This window comes from Nannobrachium achirus (assembly GCF_963921795.1).
Source record: "Nannobrachium achirus genome assembly, chromosome: 3".
Lineage (NCBI taxonomy): Eukaryota > Metazoa > Chordata > Actinopteri > Myctophiformes > Myctophidae > Nannobrachium > Nannobrachium achirus.
Window position 1 is genome coordinate 3,235,678 of NC_137812.1, and position 21,246 is coordinate 3,256,923.

The 21,246-nt window shown below is 41.9% G+C and overlaps 1 protein-coding gene across 1 annotated transcript in view; it reads left to right on the plus strand.

Moving 5' to 3' along the window:
• LOC308281112 (trans-1,2-dihydrobenzene-1,2-diol dehydrogenase-like) overlaps nt 1-21,246 on the plus strand; it is a 32,866-nt gene that overhangs the window by 10,843 nt on the left and 777 nt on the right. Inside the window, exons 4-6 of the mRNA XM_080721203.1 lie at nt 1,239-1,491; nt 9,045-9,169; nt 10,519-10,669. Coding sequence (XP_080577329.1) covers nt 1,239-1,491; nt 9,045-9,169; nt 10,519-10,669 — 529 coding nt within the window. The remainder of the gene's footprint in view (nt 1-1,238; nt 1,492-9,044; nt 9,170-10,518; nt 10,670-21,246) is intronic.

Below are 21,246 nucleotides of genomic sequence, written 5' to 3' on the forward strand. Positions count from 1 at the left end.
AGTTATTTTCAGTCAGTTCTGATGGAAACAGATATTCCTATGATACCGTATCTCAGGTGGAAAGATATGTGCATATTTACATTGCGTAATGTGATATAAGATTCTAAAAAAATAACACAGGGGTGCCTAGGGCTGTCACAGTTATTACATAATCGCAATTATTTGACATAATCGTGATTATTTTTCATAATCGTCATAATCGTTTCCATGTTGAAAAATGTTCATATATATATTTTTTAAGTAAAAAATTGTGGAAATAGCAGATCTACAAGCTCACAACGCATCGCATCGCAACGCGTTGTGAGCTTGTAGATCGGCTATTTCCACTATCAATGTTCTTTTTTAAGTATAAAGTTGTCAAATATGTCAGTAATGTATTTGTATATTTAGGTTATGTGTCATATCTGCCATGTGCAACTTCAAAGCCTAAAAAGCCAAACAGAAATGTAATTGTCAACGACAAAAACACAATTAAATCGTTAATTATTTGAGTGACAATTAATCGTCATGTAAAATGTCATAATCGTGACAGCCCTCTAGGGGTGCCGTGGATGATTAGGTTATTTACAGGGGTGCCCTGAGTCAAAAAGGTTTGGGAACCACTGCTCTGGGGGACTCAGGGACGTGCTGGGCCCCTGATTCAGCCCGGGAAAAAGAGTTGTAGAGGCCCTCATTGCGCGCTATAGAGAGAGATCTCTCTATAGCGCTGCTGCTACTAAAAGATTTGTGACAAAGTGACACGCCAGTGGGCCAAAGTTATATTTCGTCGTTGTCGGGTGGAAACCTTGTATGTCCAAAACTGTTTGTTTTGTATTTATCATTTTAAAAAGGATTTAAACTAGTGAAAACAACCGATCTACAAGCACACAACGCCTCGCGGTGCGAGGCGTTGTGTGCTTGTAGATCGGCTGTTTTCACTACTTTTGTGCGACTGCCTTGTATGATGAAGCAGGGCTTTGCTTTGCGAGAAAAAAAAAATGAAACTTGGAGATACGAGGTTTCTGCCCGACAGTGGCGATTTACTTTGTTGGCCGCCCAGCCCCCAAAATGGAACAAAGGTATTTTTTTTTTCTTTCCTAATGGCCGGCCTGGACTGGCCGGGAATGAACCGGCCGTTGGGGAGTTGTCCCGCTTTTCTCAATGGCCTGCACGCCCCTGGGGGGACTCCAGTAAAGTGGTTTTCTGTACCTCAGTCTCCGTTTGTCCCCCTCTGTCTCTCTCTCTCCTCCTGCGTCCAGGCGGTGTGGACCAGGTTCTTCCCAGCCTCTGTGGAGATCAAGCGGCTGTTGGCCCAGGGGGAGATGGGCCAGGTGAAGATGGTGAGGGCAGACTTTGCCAAGCCCCTCATGCACCTGCCCACGGCAGTGGAGAAGGAACTGGGTGGCGGGGCTCTGCTGAACATCGGCGTCTATGGCCTGCAGTTCATATGTATGGTTTACAACGGGGAGAAGCCAGAGTGCATCCGAGCCACTGGAGGTTGCTTGGACACAGGTAGATATACAGTAAATACTTAAGGCCTCTCCATACTTTGACCGAAATGTTCGGCGAGTTGGACTTTCCGACGTGCAAATTTCCGAACTCTCATTCGGTCTAATGCTTTTCAGAAGTCGCGAGTGACGTCATTTTGTAGTCGAACCTTACCTTTTGACCGAAAACGGCAGTTCCTGTCAAAGTATGGACAGGCCTTTATACAGGGTTCTGTAGTGACACAGTCCCTTACTTTAACACTACTGGTTGTTGACTGGAATTATTGTTTTATCTGTATATGTGTGCTCAACAAACCGATGTCTGTACGCTTCCGTGCTGCTCATAACAAAAGTATTTATTTTCTCTTCTAGTCCGTCACTCTCACGACACAAAATGATAAAAGAAAAATACAGTCCACAAATATAATCTTGGTCACACTCACAGCTAGGGCACAGAACACAGAGCACTGAAACTGTTTGCTTCTTCTGTTAATCAGCAACACCTGCGCTAGATTGACACCTCATTTTAGTACCTGGTCTGACGGCTACAGTATTTTGGTGCCTTTTTATTGTCTCCACCAGCCGAAGGCAAGGAGAGAGTATGTTTTCGCCCCTGTCCGTCCGTCCGTCCGTGCGTCCGTCCATCCGTGCATCTGTCCGTCCGTCCGTCCGTCCTCCGAGTTTGTGTACAGCTAATCTCCGGCGCCGTTGGCGCTACCTGTTGTATGATTATATGACAAAAAAACACTGAACCAGCTGACCCAATGCAACTAAGCAGCTTCTGCCCAGTCACCTACACTACAGTATGTATGGATGCATCTTATTCTCACAGTCTTCTGCTTTTGTATCAACAACCTATCAATAACCATATAGCCGGGCAGATAACAGAAATAATCGTTCACTTGCGGATACAAGCACGAAAATTGGCACACATACTCCTTAGGGATTGCTCTTTTCATAAAACCATCTGGCCAAATAAAATTTCAAGATGGCGGCCATTTTTCAAGATGGCCGCCATTGAATATACAGTAATCTTGCATTCCGCAATAAAATACCATAGACCTGTCCTATTTGAATGATCTTGGTGTCAAATCATACATTTTTCACTATGTAGAATCCAAATTTGGACCCATGGACTTACTCACTGGCTTCCTTGTACCATATATCAGTCCCGGAATCCTAATATTCTGCTAAATTAGAGGTTTGTGTTATGTCTGAAATGGGTGGTAGTGTACATCTTAGTATTGTTAGAGGTTTATAGTGTGTATGTGTGTGTGTGTGTGTGTGTGTGTCTGTGTGTGTGTGTGTGTGTGTGTGTGTGTGTGTGGGGGGGGGGGGTGCTAATGTAGTAACTCAACAGAGCGGATTTCATGCATGGTAAAATGCATGGTAGATATAATAGCGCCGTGGGATCACTCTTTGTCTAGTCTCTATTCTTCGACCTTTTCGACTTGGGTAACCCTGCCAGGAGTACAAGACTCCTGCCGACATAGCTCTGTACTGGGGGTCATGGAGACACGCAAACTGCCTCACCACGATAAGGTGATGATCCCGTCGAGGCAGTAGGTAGTTTTTTTTATTTTTTAAGTTTTTTCTATCTAGGGCCTTGGCACTAGTATAGTACAATAGTAGAGTAGGCCTAGACTACAACACTTCTAAACCTCGCACCTGCAGCTGCACAGTGCCGTGCAGGTCAGACCAAAGCGGTAGCATTTGCACACAACACAATCACAACACTCTGGGGAGGAGAGGGTTTCTTCTTGGTGAAGAAGGCCGGCCGGACATTGGTGAAGGAGTCTGGAAGTTCTGGGACTTTATTCACTTTCTCTTCTCTGAACTTCAGCTGTCCACGTCCTTCACCTTTGTCTTCTCTGGTTGGATGCTGAAAAACAGAGATGCTGGTTCCATGGAAAGAAGTAGTCGCTGTCGTTGCAGTGGGGTTGTGGTCCATGTTGTCCATGGCTGATGTGGTGAAGAGCCCTTTTCGTAGAACTGGACAGACCACCCCATCCTCCACGTACTTACTGACTGTTGCATCTCCCAGCTGTGCAGATATCTCTAGCACTCTGTCATATGAAATGCTTATGCCATGCTCGTTAAGCATTTCCACCAACTTTCGCTTTCTGGTCTTTGCGTAGACGGCCATCCCCATGTAAACAGGGAATGGGGTCTCTCTATTTTTGGAGTGTCTGTGAGTTGCAGCTCCTTCTTTGTACCCCGCGTAGCAGTTGTACTGAAGCAGCTGAGCAATTGCTTGATCGGTCTTTGATGCACCAAACATCAGCTGAGATTCAATGTCTGCTCCGTGTTCCAAGCATGGCCACAAACTGAAGAAGTGTCTGTGGAATGGCCTCCTTGATGCACCTCTCATGGAAGGTTCCATCAAATGTGGACTTGTGTTCGAACATATGTCTTCGCAAGATGTTAGCTGCTTGCTTTGCTAAGGATAATAGCTTCACTATAATAGTCAGAGGCTTCTGACAAGGCAAAGCCTACATCTTTCTTGAAAGCCAGAAGAACATCCCTTCCTTGCTTGTGAGCCTCCAACTCGGGTATTTCTGACAACAGTTTTTTCTTCAATCTTGTAGAGTTGACAGCAGGAGCATCAACACCCAGCTGTTCCAGGCGCTAGGTGTACTATGTCTGCAAGTCGGAAGACTGAAGGACCCTCACCAGATCTGGTGGTCTCCACTACATATGTGACTAACTCTGAGAATGCCTGTGGGTGGGCATCCTCTTCGGTTGCATGTTCCCTTTCCAGTCTTTTGTTGGCTCTGAGGTGCGACCTCTCTCTATTGTAGAGGTTTTGCCAAGCATGCCGGATGGTATTGGAGCTCCTGTGCAATAACGTCTCCACCGCTGAGTCTGGCAAAAGGTTTTCCGTCATTTAAAGTTCGGGCACATTCATTAACTCTCTTATTGTGATTCATCGTCATAGCTTCTCTTTTTTGTTTAGAGGACGTGATTTCTTTGTCACATAGGAAACATGTGCTGTTGCTTTTAATGCTGGTTCGACTCAGCTTGGTCTGGCATTCCACTGGCTGAGCACTCTCTGTACACCATCTGGGTAAGTCCATGAATAAGTCACGTTAGCCCCCTTACCCTTGGCTCAGCTCTCCCGCGCTGGCACACCCTGTCAATTCAGGTGCAGCTGTCTAACTAAACATCATACGTGTTAAACTACATGTAATCTACACTAGCTAACTGATGTGGGGCTTATTAGACAACATTTGGGACACTGAAAAAATTATTTAGCTACACTAAACTAATTACTCAGCTGATACTGAACCCCATGCTGAGTTTCACAGCAGCGGTGCCACCAGTGTGCCCTGGCTGTGCATTGACATCCGCTCTGTTGAGTTATTACATTACACCCCCCCCCCCCCCCCCCCCACACACACACACACACACACACACACACACACAATACTAAGATATACACTACGACCTATTTTACCCGAGTCAGACATAACACAAACCTCTAATTTAGCAGAATATTAAGATTCCGGGACTGATATATGGTACAAGGAAGCCATTGAGTAAGTCCATGGGTCCAAATTTGGATTCTACATAGTGATAAATGTATGATTTGACACCAAAATCATTCAAATAGGACAAGTCTATGGGTTTTTATTGCGGAATGCAAGATTACTGTATATTCAGTGGCGGCCATCATGAAAATTGGCCGCCATCTTGATTTTTTTTTTGGCCAGATGGTTTTCTGAAAAGAGCAATGCCTAAGGAGTATGTGTGCCAATTTTGGTGCTTGTATCCGCAAGTGAACGATTCACCTGTAATATGCACTTTATCTGCCTCGCTAATACTCAGTACTGAATTGTTAACCAGTAAACTGGTGACCTCTTTGGGGTCCTTTCAGCTTACTCCTTGCCCCTGGTAGTAGTAGTTTAATTTAAATTACTGAATTTCCCCCTTGGGATAATAAAGGTATATATCTAATTTCCAACTGTTCCTGTTGTTCAACAGCTTGACATTTACAGCTGGAATTATTTTGCACTGGATTTGCCAGAAGTGTGAGACTTCTTAAAGTTGATAGCTGTCTGTGGACACACGCACATCCAAAAGAACTGCGACGGGTGCTGGACCAAAAACAATAATTGAAAAGAAGAAAAGGTCTGCACACTGTCTAAAAGCTTCCCAAATCAATGTATTAATTGAGCGGAAATAAAATACACAACGTTTCGGCCTACATTGGCCTTCTTCAGGTGTCCCTGAACCTTTTTTCACCAAGAGGGTAGATATCTTTATTCTTGAGTGATCTATATAGTATAATTATATAGTATATCTAGGTTTCAGCTCGTTTACACAGTGTGCTAAGAGGTTACACAGCAATGTTGCGTTGTTGTTTTCAGTCCATGTTGTGTAGTGCAGGGGTTCCCAAACATTTTTGTCTCCGAGCACCCCATAAATATTTTGTTTAATCCGAGGTACCCCTACATGGAATTTTCACTCCCAGCACCTTATATTTCGTCGTTGTCGGGTGTAAATCTTGTATGTCCAAAACCGTTCGTTTTGTATTTATCATCTATAAAATGTACTAAACTAGTGAAAACAGCCGATCTACAAGCACACAGATCAGCTATTTTCACTAGTTTTGTGTGACAGTCTTATATGATGAAGCAGGGCTTTGCTTTACCTAAAGACGTACACATTTGAAACTTGGAGATACGAGGTTTCTGCCCGACAGTGACAATATTTTAGTGATTATGTTGCGAGGAAGGCGTTGCAATAATAGCCATTTTGGTTAGAACTGACTGAAAATAACTTTGTACTTCAAGTTTAAAATGATACTAAACATTTTTTTTCAAGTGTCCAAATGAATTCCAAATATTATCAAATTATCCCGTGGCACCCCTGGACTGCCGTCGCGGCACCCTAGGGTGCCCCGTCACCCACTTTGAAAACCCCTGGTGTAGTGACACAATATGACTCTGTCAGAAACTGTCAGAATATGGCATTGAGGGCCCTATTATGATCCAGGTCTTATGCCTTATGCCTTAACTTCTTCACCTTTTCTTCACTATTTTGAAAAACATTTTTAAATACTTCAAATGCTGATCTACATCTGCACGTTGTGAACTTGCAGATCAACTATTTGAAATATTTAAAAAAACAAAACAAAATAGTAAAAAAAGGCAAAGAAGTTAAGGCATAAGACCTGGTTCATAATAGGGCCCCCAGGGCTCTATTATGATCCAGATCTTATGCCTTATGCCTTAACTTCTTTGCCTTTTTTTTTTTACTATATAGACATATTTTTTTTTAATATTTCAAATAGCTGATCTGCAAGCTCACAACGTGCAGATGTAGATCAGCATTTGAAGTATTTAAAAATGTTTTTCAAAATAGTTAAAAAAAGGCAAAGAAGTTAAAGCATAAGGCATAAGACCTGGATCATAATAGAGCCCTAGAGTGTTGTATGTTTTGGTATTGTATGGATCCAGCTGTGTAACTCAATTTTAACCATGCGTCTTACTGTACGTGTTTATGCTACTGTAGGAGTGGACGAGGGCATGGTTGTCTTACTGTATGTGTTTATGCTACTTTAGGAGTGGACGAGGGCATGGTCTTACTGTATGTGTTTATGCTACTGTAGGAGTGGACGAGGGCATGGTCTTACTGTATGTGTTTATGCTACTGTAGGAGTGGACGAGGGCATGGTTCTTACTGTACGTGTTTATGCTACTGTAGGAGTGGACGAGGGCATGGTTCTTACTGTACGTGTTTATGCTACTGTAGGAGTGGACGAGGGCATGGTTGTCTTACTGTATGTGTTTATGCTACTGTAGGAGTGGACGAGGGCATGGTTGTCTTACTGTATGTGTTTATGCTACTGTAGGAGTGGACGAGGGCATGGTTCTTACTGTACGTGTTTATGCTACTGTAGGAGTGGACGAGGGCATGGTTCTTACTGTACGTGTTTATGCTACTGTAGGAGTGGACGAGGGCATGGTTCTTACTGTACGTGTTTATGCTACTGTAGGAGTGGACGAGGGCATGGTTCTTACTGTATGTGTTTATGCTACTGTAGGAGTGGACGAGGGCATGGTTCTTACTGTACGTGTTTATGCTACTGTAGGAGTGGACGAGGGCATGGTTCTTACTGTATGTGTTTATGCTACTGTAGGAGTGGACGAGGGCATGGTTCTTACTGTACGTGTTTATGCTACTGTAGGAGTGGACGAGGGCATGGTTCTTACTGTATGTGTTTATGCTACTGTAGGAGTGGACGAGGGCATGGTTGTCTTACTGTATGTGTTTATGCTACTGTAGGAGTGGACGAGGGCATGGTTGTCTTACTGTACGTGTTTATGCTACTGTAGGAGTGGACGAGGGCATGGTTGTCTTACTGTATGTGTTTATGCTACTGTAGGAGTGGACGAGGGCATGGTTGTCTTACTGTATGTGTTTATGCTACTGTAGGAGTGGACGAGGGCATGGTTGTCTTACTGTATGTGTTTATGCTACTGTAGGAGTGGACGAGGGCATGGTTGTCTTACTGTATGTGTTTATGCTACTGTAGGAGTGGACGAGGGCATGGTCTTACTGTATGTGTTTATGCTACTGTAGGAGTGGACGAGGGCATGGTTCTTACTGTATGTGTTTATGCTACTGTAGGAGTGGACGAGGGCATGGTTCTTACTGTACGTGTTTATGCTACTGTAGGAGTGGACGAGGGCATGGTTGTCTTACTGTATGTGTTTATGCTACTGTAGGAGTGGACGAGGGCATGGTTGTCTTACTGTATGTGTTTATGCTACTGTAGGAGTGGACGAGGGCATGGTTGTCTTACTGTATGTGTTTATGCTACTGTAGGAGTGGACGAGGGCATGGTTGTCTTACTGTATGTGTTTATGCTACTGTAGGAGTGGACGAGGGCATGGTTGTCTTACTGTATGTGTTCATGCTACTGTAGGAGTGGACGAGGGCATGGTTGTCTTACTGTACGTGTTTATGCTACTGTAGGAGTGGACGAGGGCATGGTTGTCTTACTGTATGTGTTTATGCTACTGTAGGAGTGGACGAGGGCATGGTTGTCTTACTGTATGTGTTTATGCTACTGTAGGAGTGGACGAGGGCATGGTTGTCTTACTGTATGTGTTTATGCTACTGTAGGAGTGGACGAGGGCATGGTTCTTACTGTATGTGTTTATGCTACTGTAGGAGTGGACGAGGGCATGGTTGTCTTACTGTATGTGTTTATGCTACTGTAGGAGTGGACGAGGGCATGGTTGTCTTACTGTATGTGTTTATGCTACTGTAGGAGTGGACGAGGGCATGGTTGTCTTACTGTATGTGTTTATGCTACTGTAGGAGTGGACGAGGGCATGGTTGTCTTACTGTATGTGTTTATGCTACTGTAGGAGTGGACGAGGGCATGGTTGTCTTACTGTATGTGTTTATGCTACTGTAGGAGTGGACGAGGGCATGGTTCTTACTGTATGTGTTTATGCTACTGTAGGAGTGGACGAGGGCATGGTTGTCTTACTGTATGTGTTTATGCTACTGTAGGAGTGGACGAGGGCATGGTTCTTACTGTATGTGTTTATGCTACTGTAGGAGTGGACGAGGGCATGGTTGTCACACTGAGGTTCTCCGGGAACAGGATGGCTGTCTTTACCTGCTCTGTTGCCATGGAGATGCCCAATGATGCCATCATCGTGGGCACAAAGGGCACCATCAGGGTAGGTCACAGCAGGAGGCCAGTTTCAATCAGAACCATCTTCACTTGATTCTAGATTACCATACATTATTATAAACCATAGGATGTTATTATTAACAGTGCTGTGCAGTTACTTTCTGTACTTTTGTTTTTTTTTTGTTTTAGGAGACAGATTGTTAATTTAGAAGGCCAGGACTAACAGGCTGTCAAACAGCTTCTATCCAAAGGCTGTGAAAGTCCTGTTGGACTCGCAAGAGCGCACGCACACACACACGCGCACACACGCATGCGCACATGAACTGTTTTTCTGGCCTTGGTGCCAGACGTAGGCTACTATGAACTATGAGCAAGTGCAGTATTACAGTATGTGATATGATATGCTTATCTGAGGCTGCTGTCTTTTTATTCTTTTTATTTTTATACTATTATATTTTATTCTTTATGATACTACATGTATATGGATGATCTTGTATTGATTGACAGACTATGGACTGGACTTATGACTGACTGACAAATAATCCTGTTATTGCAAGCATCTATTTGCAAGTACAGTGACATTTATTTATTGATACCAATTGTTTTATAATATTTATACAGAGGCAGGTTCTACAAATGCCTTCTAAATCAGTAGTTCTCACACCTCTTTTCTAAAATGTAAAAAAATAGCAGATGATCAACAAGCTTGTAGATCTGCTATTTGTGAATAGCAAATGCTAAACTCTAAAATTAGATGCTTTCTCGGTTTTAGTGGCTTAAGGGCCGTTCACGCCAAGCACTATATCTTTCATTGCCTTTTCAAAATGGCCCCCAAGTTCCTCACTGCCACGTTCCTAAATTTCTAGTGCACGGATACATTTTTAGTGCACGGATCGTGCACGCCCATGCCTTGACCATGCACCATATATATGTGTAGTACTTTTTCACAGCTTTCAAACAAAAAGAATCTGCTTGGAAATCCGTTCAGGCATTCATGAGATAGAAGCCTTCAAAGTCTTCAAATGTAAACAAAGATGGCTGCCATTTTGAAAGATGTGTTTGTTATGGGGCTAAACATGCAATTTTTTTTTTTGCGGAAAAACTCGGGAAACTCGGGCCGTGGCAGTCTGGGGGTACTGAAATAACACGGGAAACTCGAGCTACAATAACGACTGTATAGCTATAACTATATTGTTCATGATCATTGTCTTGGTTATGGTTGAGGTATGGACACGATATCTTCATAGTTACTGTATAGTGCTTGGTGTGAACAGCCTTTAGAATCATCATCATGTAAAGTGCATGAAACAAACCAGAACAAAGATAGGAGATATGTAAGCAATGTGCCAACAGCAGAATACACACAATAAAACGAATTGCATTGACTTTGTGCAGATCCCTGCCCACATGTGGTGCCCTACTTCACTAGTAGTGAATGGGAAGGAGACAGAGTACCCAGTACCAGAGCCCTGTCTGCCCCTCAACTTCCTCAACAGCACTGGGCTGCGCTACGAGGCTGAGGAGGTTCGGCAGTGTCTCCTCAAAGGTAACCACGCCTACCAGGCTTTCTGGGGGAAAGCCTGGTGTTCGTTCACAACAGGCCGGTTGGTTTCCGCCTAAAGCGCGGAAACCACTAGAAGAAGCAGCGTTGCATTGTTTTGGTTCCCTCCATTTTGTTTCCCCAATCCCTATTAAAATGCTTGAGTAGCCTAGTGTAGTCTTGCCAGTCGCTACGAGTTGGAATAAAAGATGCATATCCCAAACACATTTTTCAAAAGCAAAACTACGCCGCATCAAGGAGTTTATTAGGTAGGCCCTAAAAGTATGTCCTTGAGCGCAGGGGAATTATTTTGGGTTAAAACTGAATCCGGTTTGATAGTTCCGGCAAAGTGTAGTCCTTTGAGTACTACAACATGACGTAAAGTGGTTTCCTCTCCCAACCGGATCAAACCTCGAAAAGTGAAGTGATCCCAGACTACCTCAAAGGTACTGTGTAATTAGGGGTGGGCGATATGGTGATAATTATCGTTGAGACGATACAATGTCTCCACCATATGCCTTTTCAGAGGTATCGTATATATCGTGATACAATTGAGGGAGCCTTGTAAAAAAATCCTGTTTAATCGTTAATACAGAAATTCATTGCAGAATTTAATTTAAACCTAATTTTGGTCTAAATCAGTAGTTCTCAAACTTTAAAATGTCAAGGTCTCCACTTAACTCTGACAGTATACAAATGAAACCAAATGGACCCGTAAGGGTCCATTTGGTTTCATTTGTATACTGTCAGAGTTACATACTTGTAAAGTTTAATTTAGACCTCCCAAAAGGAACCCAGCGAGTCTAGTTTTTGTCATGTAACTTGAAAAATAACCCCAAAAAAACAACAACATGAAATAGAATCGTGATAAAATCGTGTATCATGATACAGCTTGGGAAAATATCGTGATATTGTATTTTCCATATCGCCCACCCCTATGTGTAATCTTTAAAGAGCTTAGAAAGGCTGAGTTTGTTCTCAGTGGCGTCAGTTCAGAAAAAAAGCTAAGGTATGGCAACATGACTGGTGTCTTGCACGCGCGCGAAGGCGCGCGTGCAAGACACCAGTTGTTGTTGCCATACCTTAGCAACAGGCATGATTTACATTTATTTTAAGAAGTACATTCTATTTTTCCCCCCGTTTCTATGGTTTCTTGGGCTGGATATGGCAGCCTGGAACGGTTGTTCAAGTGCAGCTAAACTTGGCATGTTAGTAAACGTGCCACAATTAACAATAATGCATTGCAATTTGCACCTGTGCAGTTGACCTGCGGAACCTGGGAATACGTACAATTTTGTCAAGATGGGGAGAATACAAGTGTGGAGAATATAATTATAATACCTTGTTAAAGATATTTTACTGTAATTTAACAACATAATAACCAGCACAGATAGACAAAGAGACATTCATGGATTTACATTTAAAAGTAACTTTTATTCTCCCCCCTGGACCCAGGGTATGGCAGCCGCATACCCCTGCCATACCCAATTGACGCCTCTGTTTGTTCTACTGCAATACATTGGCCTAGACCCCAGCTGTACATTGCAACTCAATATCAGTCAGCAAATACACATTTAGCAGCATAGTAGTAGTATTGTAGTATTACGTAGTAATGGAAATCAAAGATTGTGCAAAAATCGTCCCATGAATATAGACCACATATTTAATACAGTAATCAGATAGATAATAATAAATAATAAATACATGCATGTAATCCGCGTATGGATACCCGGAGGGTTAATAGTCATTTAATTAGCTAGGTCTGCTGCATAGATGAATATTATATGCTGTTATGTGAGGGCAGCCTGTAACGCAGTATAGTCACCACAAGGTGGCATCAGGACACTTCAACTTCACTTGATTTGTCACATCACAGGTTTACAGAGGTGTAAAAGAGTGAAAGCCTTTTCTGTACAAGCTATCCATGAATTGCAGACTGTCACATTTAAATAAGAATATCAAATATACATTATATTACATACTCTTGCGCAAATGTATGCTATGTGTGTGAATGGAGTGTATACAGTATATAGCCTACAGTATATAGAGGGTACTATGCGCAATTAAAGTGAATGGCAAATCGAGTGGCAAAGTGAGTTTAACAGCGTTTAATGCAATCAGATATGACTTTTCTTTTTTTGGATGTATGGACTGTCAAGGCCAGAAAGTAGTTTTTTGCATAACCTCCGGGTATGATGATGATGTCACGTGCATAGTAGGGTGGATCTTAAATTACCTTTTTTAGATTTTCTTGAGTCTCACCCCCCAATTATGTTCCTATGTACAAAAAACTGCTTTGGTTAAAATTTGGTTGAATTTCAAGCATATTTAGAGGTAGCTCAATCAAGTCAAAGATTGTACATTTTATTGTTCAAAATCGAATTGCACTGCAGGCACATTTAAGTTATACATTACACATTATTCTTATACTAAGCACAGAAATTATATTTTTTTAAGCTTACAAATCTAAACACAAATCTGATTACATGTTTGTCATATGTCAAACCAGAATTAATGTATTGTAGGAAATAGCAAAGCAAAGAATGACAATTTGCTATTTTTCGTTTAACGTGCACAATGACATTTCTTTATTGCACACTCTTCAATCATACTCACAACACACAACAAGCACACAGCCCCACTTCCTTTACCCCCAAAACCCCCGAAAGTCACTGCAGTATTTAATAGTAATTATGTAGCTACTGATCAATTAAAGTTTGTTTACGGCTATCGGGATACTTGTGCCGATGGTTCTGCACAATTTGCAGCAAGTATTGGAGTTGGGACTCATGTTTAGTAATGAAACCACAATATTATTGTATTAGGGCAACCCCACGCTCTGCATGATCATTATCAACATTCATCGCCTTCACTACAGCCAGAGCTTCTTGGTAGTCTACCCTGGGCTCCCACTCATCTGGATCAACGTCAAGGAAGTCATCTGGGAGATCCATCATTTTGAAAAGCACCTTGGATTTGGAAGACACACAATCTTCAATGTTCCTCCTTGCAATTGTTCCAAGGTCAACAGTAATTCTCTTCATATGCCCCTGTTCACCATAAGTGTTTGGAAAACCTTTGAGAAGCAGCTTTAGACACCTCAGCATTTATTGATGAACCGGATACCTCGAGGTATCCGGTTCAGAGCTCCAGGAGCTACCCATCATGCCTGTTGGATGGCAAAGGTTATTTATTGTTTGAAGATCTGGATGTTTCATGGCCAATTCAAACTGACCCTCAGGAAAGAAAAAGCATGCATAAATGCTGAGGTGTCTAAAGCTGCTTCTCAAAGGTTTTCCAATCACTTATGGTATTTGGCTCCAGAGATCGTCTGACTTGCATTGTTTGACAGTCAAGTGAGCGCGCAAACGAAGAGGCTGATGGTGAGAGCCATGAAAGATGGAAATGAAGATGATGAACAGGGGCATATGAAGAGAATTACTGTTGACCTTGGAACAATTGCAAGGAAGAACATTGAAGATTTTGTGTTTCCCAAATCCAAGGTGCTTTTCAAAATGATGGATCTCCCAGATGACTTCCTTGACGTTGATCCCGATGAGTGGGAGCCCAGGGTAGACTACCAAGAAGCTCTGGCTGTAGTGAAGGCGATGAATGTTATCAATGATCATGCAGAGCGTGGGGTTGCCCTAATACAAGAATATTGTGGTCTCATTACTAAAGATGAGTCCCAACTCCAATACTTGCTACAAATTGTGCAGAACCATCGGCACAAGTATCCCGATAGCTGTAAACAAACTTTAATTGATCAGTAACTACTGAATTACTATTAAATACTGCAGTGACTTTCAGGGGTAAATAAGGAAGTGGGGTTGTGTGCTTGTTGTGTGTTGTGAGTATGATTGAAGAGTGTGCAATAAAGACATGTCATTGTGCATGTTAAATGGAAAAATAGCAAATTGTCATTCTTTGCTTTGCTATTTCCTACAATACATTGATTCTGGTTTGACATATGACAAACATGTAATCAGATTTGTGTTTAGATTTGTAAGCTTAAAAAATATAATTTCTGTGCTTAGTATAAGAATAATGTGTAATGTATAACTTAAATGTGCCTGCAGTGCAATTCGATTTTGACCAATAAAATGTACAATCTTTGACTTGATTGAGCTACCTCTAAATATGCTTGAAATTCAATCAAATTTTAACCAAAGAAGTTTTTTGTACATTGGAACATAATTGGGGGGTGAGACTCAAGAAAATCTAAAAAAGGTAATTTAAGATCCACCCTAGTGCATAGCCTATATAAAAGTGATAAGGCCATTGTAATGGAGGATGCAGGGACGTGCTGGCCATTGGAAAAGCGGGACAACTTCCGAACGGCCCGTTCATTCCTGGCCAGTCCAGGCCGGCCATTAGGAAAAAAATACAAATAAAATGTCGGCCTTCGTTCCATTTTGGGGGCTGGGCGGCCAACAAAGTAAATTGTCACTGTCGGGCAGAATCTTGTATCGCCAAATTTCAAATGTGTACATTTCTTTCCCAAAGCAAAGCCCTGCTTCATCATACAAGGGCGTTGCACAAAAGTAGTGAAAACAGCCGATCTACAAGCACACAACGCCTCGCGGCCTCGCACCGCGAGGCGTTGTGTGCTTCTAGATCGGCTGTTTTCACTAGTTTAAATCATTTTTAAAATGATAAATACAAAACAAACGATTTTGGACATACAAGGTTTCCACCCGACAACGACAAAATATAACTCATGTAATTGGCCCACTGGCTTGTCACTTGTCATGATCTGAAATGGCAAATCTTTGAGTAGCAGCTGCGCTATAGAGATCTCTCTCTATAGCGCGCAATTAGGGCCTCTACAACTTTTTTTCCCGGGCTGAATCATGTCCCTGGGAGGATGTAAGACTGACATGGTGGACAGGGCACCGTGCCTGTTCAGCAGCCCATGGAAACTGAGGCTTATTCTATTCATTGGACATTTGATACTGCAGTATCACCTGCCTGTTGGTAGCAGTGTGATACAGCTGGTTTCTGGGGCAGTTACAGGGTCTTTTTCTTTTTTTACATTAACCACTTGAATCCTCGCATCAGAGGCGTCAATTGGGTATGGCAGGATAATGCAGCTGCCATACCCTGGGTCCAGGGGGGGAAATTAAAGTTACTTTTAACACATCGACTGCCCACCAGGAGGCGCCAGTCCTCCCCTCTGAGTGCCCCCATAGCACTTCCATAGAAGAATACGAGGCCCTGTAGCAACTCATAATGTAATAACGGCTCATAATGTAATAAGGGCTCATAATGTAATAAGAAAAATGTAATAAAAACTCATAATGTAATAATCAGCTCATAATGTAATAAAAAAACGAGCGCATAACGTAATAATGGATTTTTCAATAATGTAATAATGTAATAATGTGTTACATTAAGAACCTCCACATAGGAGGCTCATAATGTAATACAACTTCATAATGTAATAATGTCTTTTTTTATTACATTATGAGCTGATTATTACATTATGAGCTTTTATTACATTTTAATTATTACATTATGCACTTGTTTTTTATTACATTATGAGCTGATTATTACATTTTGAGTTTTTATTACATGCTTTTATTACATTATGAGCCCTTATTACATTATGAGTTGCTACACACCCTGCCAACTTTGTTGATGAAGAATGGAGCAATTATCTGCTAAACATGCAGCAAATGAAGGTGAAATATGGGGATCATTTAGCTGTACAAAGAGCATCCACAATGTTCAACATACAGTTCGTGATTGTATCGACACTGGGTGTTGATGCAAATCGATAATATCCCGATGTGGTCATTATGATTGCTAGTTCTGGGCCACTTTGCCGAAGGTCATGGGGACCATTATGTAAGCCTTGATGGACCAGTCACATACTTGATTCAAAGAGCGCACCACTTCGATCTGTCCAGACCTAGGGCCAGAGTGAGGTACCGGGTCAGGGCCAGAGTGAGGGCCTTACTGCGAGAGTGAGGGCCAGAGCAGGGCAGGATTTACCCTTCATGGTGCCCTGTGCTTGGACCTAGTTTGAAAGTTTTCAATCAATCAATCAATCAATCAATCAATCAATCAATCAATCAATCAATCAGGGATAGATAGCACCTTAACTCTGCAGCCGCACTGAGGCTCTCCAACACAATAGTGCACCAGTTCTTTTAGAGTTGTGCATACTAGTATCCACCTAACGTTTCTTCAAAACCCTTAAGTGTAACCAGTCATTACAGACAGCAACGTTAGGTTAGCTTAGCTTAGCTCATGTGAATATCTTTTTTTTACAGTTGATCCTCTGGTGCCCCCCTGTGGTTGTTGATGCCCTGTGCAGTGCCGGTTCTAGGACTCAGGTGGCCCTATGCAAGATTATTTTAGGTGGCCCCCACCTAAAATAAACAGATTATTATATTATATTTGGCCCCACTCCACCCCACCCGACCCGACCCCACACACTTGTTCCAGGTATTCCACTACAAGGAACTGGGTAGAGTGGTGTGCATGAAAGTGGTACAAAACGTGGTAGTATAAAGTTTGCCTGGCTCCAGCCAATAGACCCGCCCACTCTCTGAGTGGACTGCTTCTCTTGGTCTGGTTTTGTCATATGACGCGTCTCTTTCTATCGGTGTCTTGGCGCACCGACCAATGAAATCAATGCAAGACGGAGGAGGGGTGCGTCTAACTTTTGAAAATCAACAGAAACAGTGGAGGGAGGGGTGGTTCACCAGAGCTCTTAATTGCTCCCTTTGAACTTCAAAAGGGTTCTGAACTGCAGTCATTGATTGAGCCATACAAGTGTAAATAGCTCGTTAGTGCTTCTCTCTAATCAATGAAACATCAAAGACAACAACTTGATTCCTGTCATACAGGGGGAGGGGGAATGTTTTGTGTACACAAGTCAAACACAACCCCTCCCACCAGATCTCTTGTGATTGGGAATTTCAAATTTTAAATCCCCTCCCCTTTTAAATCAAATAGAATAGGGACAACTTCAGACTCAAGCTCCAGCGCAGAGTCTGAAATCAGGCTAGTATAAAGTATCCACTCTAGAGTAGGTCCGAGCTCGGCTAAGCGGGGCCAAAGCAATGACGTATATAACGCTGCTGCGGCAGACTGGTCAGTAGTAACATTACCAGGGGTCATCAGTGACTTATCTTCATTAATACTGAAAAGGTCAAACATCTCATCCATTCTACTTCTTCTTCATGCAAACTTCCAGTGATGCAATCTATTCTACTTCTTCTTATTCCCAGTGATGCAAACTATCTGAAATCTGGCAATTCTCATTTGAGATACTATTAACAACAGAGTGCTTTGTTTTGAACGAACAGGACCTTCCTTCCTTGAGTTTTCTTCAAGTGTCGAAGTTGTTTAACACAGAGATCTTCATACATTTTAAATTAGACGTATAAACGAGCAGCGACTAGTAAAAACTTCAGCTGTACTTTTAATGAAAGCACCAACAAGCAGTGGGAGAAAAAAACTAACAAGAATAAATATTTCAGGGACCACAATGGAAATAAGTCGCAAGACTATGTTGTGTTTGTATCCTTGACGCTTCTCAGATGAACATGATGTAACTTGTTTTTTTCCTGTATGACGTCTAATAAATCAAGGATACAGATTGTGATCTTCTGAATATGATGACAGTTTGGTGAGTTGATAAGAACACATTGTTACGTGTGTATCACGCTACAATGTCATCATTATGGCATGGGCTGTTCCCTTCTCCCCTCTCTATAGTTAAAAAAACAACTCCAGAACAAAAACAAAGTGTCTGAGCACAGGTGAATTGAGAAAGTAATGCCTGTCTGTCCGATAGCAGCAGGGACATGGCCCCATCTTCTCCCTGTGATGTGGCCCCCTTAGTGGTTGTGGCCCTAAGCGACAGCTTTTATTGCTTATGCCAGGAACCGGCCCTGGCCCTGTGCTTCAGCACGTCAAGCCCTATTATAAATCCGGCCCTGGGCCAGAGTGAGGGACCGAGTCAGGGCCAGAGTGAGGTACCGAGTCAAGGCCAGAGTGAGGGCTAGACTTAGGACCAGAGTGAAGGACAGATCGAAGTGGTGCACTCTCCTCTGCTTCCTGGACTCTTTGAATCAAGTGTGTGACTGGTCCATCAAGGCTTACATAATGGTCCCCATGACCTTCGGCAAAGTGGCCCAGAACTAGCAATGGCAGACTGTCGTCATACTGACCACATGGGGATATTATCGATGTTGCATCAACACCCAGTGTCGATACAACCACAAACTATATGTTGAACATTGTGGATGCTCTTTGTACAGCTAAATGATCCCCATATTTCACATTCATTTGCTGCATGTTTAGCAGATAATTGCTCCATTCTTCATCAACAAAGTTGGCAGGGTGTGTAGCAACTCATAATATAATAAGGGCTCATAATGTAAAAAACATGTAATAAAAACTCAAAATGTAATAATCAGCTCATAATGTAATAAAAAACAAGTGCATAATGTAATAATTAAAAAGACATTATTACATTATGAAGTTGTATTACATTATGAGCCTCCTATGTGGAGGTTCTTAATGTAACACATTATTACATTATTACATTATTGAAAAATCCATTATTACGTTATGCGCTCGTTTTTTTTATTACATTATGAGCTGATTATTACATTATGAGTTTTTATTACATTTTAATTATTACATTATGAGCCCTTATTACATTATGAGACGTTATTACATTATGAGTTGCTACAGGCCCTGTTGCGTCAATGCATGCGTGATGACGTCACTTGGTCACATGAGCGCAGACAGGATGTTATTGTGTAACTTACTGTATGGGCTAGTGTTGATCATAGCTGTTCACTGCCGATCAAAATTTTGACATTTTGCCGCACGCGGCCACAGTTTTAGCCATAAAACAAACATCGGAGATAAAGGGCTTTAAAGATGGGGAAATGCATTGGCGTATACGGAGAAAAACGGCCGTGCGATGCTCTCAGCGTCGACTCGAAGCGACTAGCGGCTAATGGGCTACATCCAGGCGTAGCCCCGACCTAACGGTGAGATATAAAGTTATACTGTAATTACAGTAAACGCGTCCAACGCGTCGTGGGCCTCCAGCGACATCAAAGAAATTGTCGCGTAGACACCTCGTGGGCACCCGCTGTGTTAAATATAAATACATGAATGTCTCTTTGTCTATCTGTGCTGGTTATTATGTTATAAAATACAGTAAAATGACTACAAATGCAAAATTTTACAAAATGGTCACTTCAACAAGATATATATTCTCCACATTTTTATTCATCTTGACTGAATGGTATATTCCCAGGTTCCGCAGCTCAGCTGCACAGGTGCAATGCATTATTGTTAATTGTGGCACGTTTACTAACATGCCAAGTTTAGCTGTGCTTGAACAACCGTTCCAGGCTGCCATATCCATCCCAAGAAACCGTAGAAACGGGGGGAAAAAATAAAATGTAGACCTACTTCTTAAAATAAATGAATCGTGCCTGGGGCGCGCGTTCAAGACACCAGTCATGTTGCCATGCTTTTTCTGAACTGACGCCACTGCCTCGCATCCCTATTCTGGGGGTTAAGTGGTTAAAATAAATGTCTGAGAATACACATTAACATGAATCCAATATAATAGTACATATGTAACAAACAAGAAACATTTACAACAATGATAGTGCTGTCAAACAAGTCTTTATGAAGTCATCTATAAAAAAGTGTTAAACACAATTTGGACTGAAAAACATTTAAATTATTGTTCCTTGACTAAGGTACTACAAGTAACACTCCCTAAGGTCGAGAAGCGACCGCAGAAGGTACCAGCTAATTTGACTATTTAGACTCACCAAAGATTTTTTTTAAAAATGGCAAAAAGGAAACACGTCAACATATATAAATATGCATATGAGACATGGGGGCGAACATTGATGATAAATATTGCGTGCATGCGAGCATAATTGCAAGTAAACTTACAAGCAAAGGCTCTTCAAAGCACACAAGGAGGAAAAGGGCAGAGGAGATCTGTACACTTTGAGACACTCAGCCAAACTGATCAGAGTTTAAAGGAGTAGTTCACCCCCAAAATGACTTTTTTTCCTATTGATTACTCATGCCATGGAGAGTAGAGTTCAATAATATTTTTTGGTTTTTGTCACATTCCTAAGACAAAAATTTGATTAGAGTAAATTTACCCCCATTGATTCCGGATGGGGACCGGAACGAATGGGGGTAAATTTATTGTTATCACATTTTTGTCTTAGGAATGCGACAAAAAACTAAAAATATTATTGAACTCTACTCTCCATGGCATGAGTAATCAATGGGGCTTTTAAGCCGTGACATCATTTTGTAGGCAGAGGAGAACTCTGCCCCCAGAGCATTTTCTGTCCCTCGCTATTTCAACAGATCCGAGACAAAAATAACAACTAAAGTATAATTCTAACACTTTCCTTTCAACAACAAAGAGAAGAAAAAATTGTAAATAATAAAAATAGTAAAAAGATTCACGGAAACTGGGGGCAGAAATTCTCCTCTGCCTACAAAATGATGTCATACTTAACAGCCCCATAGGAAAAAAGTCATTTTGGGGGTGAACTACTCCTTTAAGA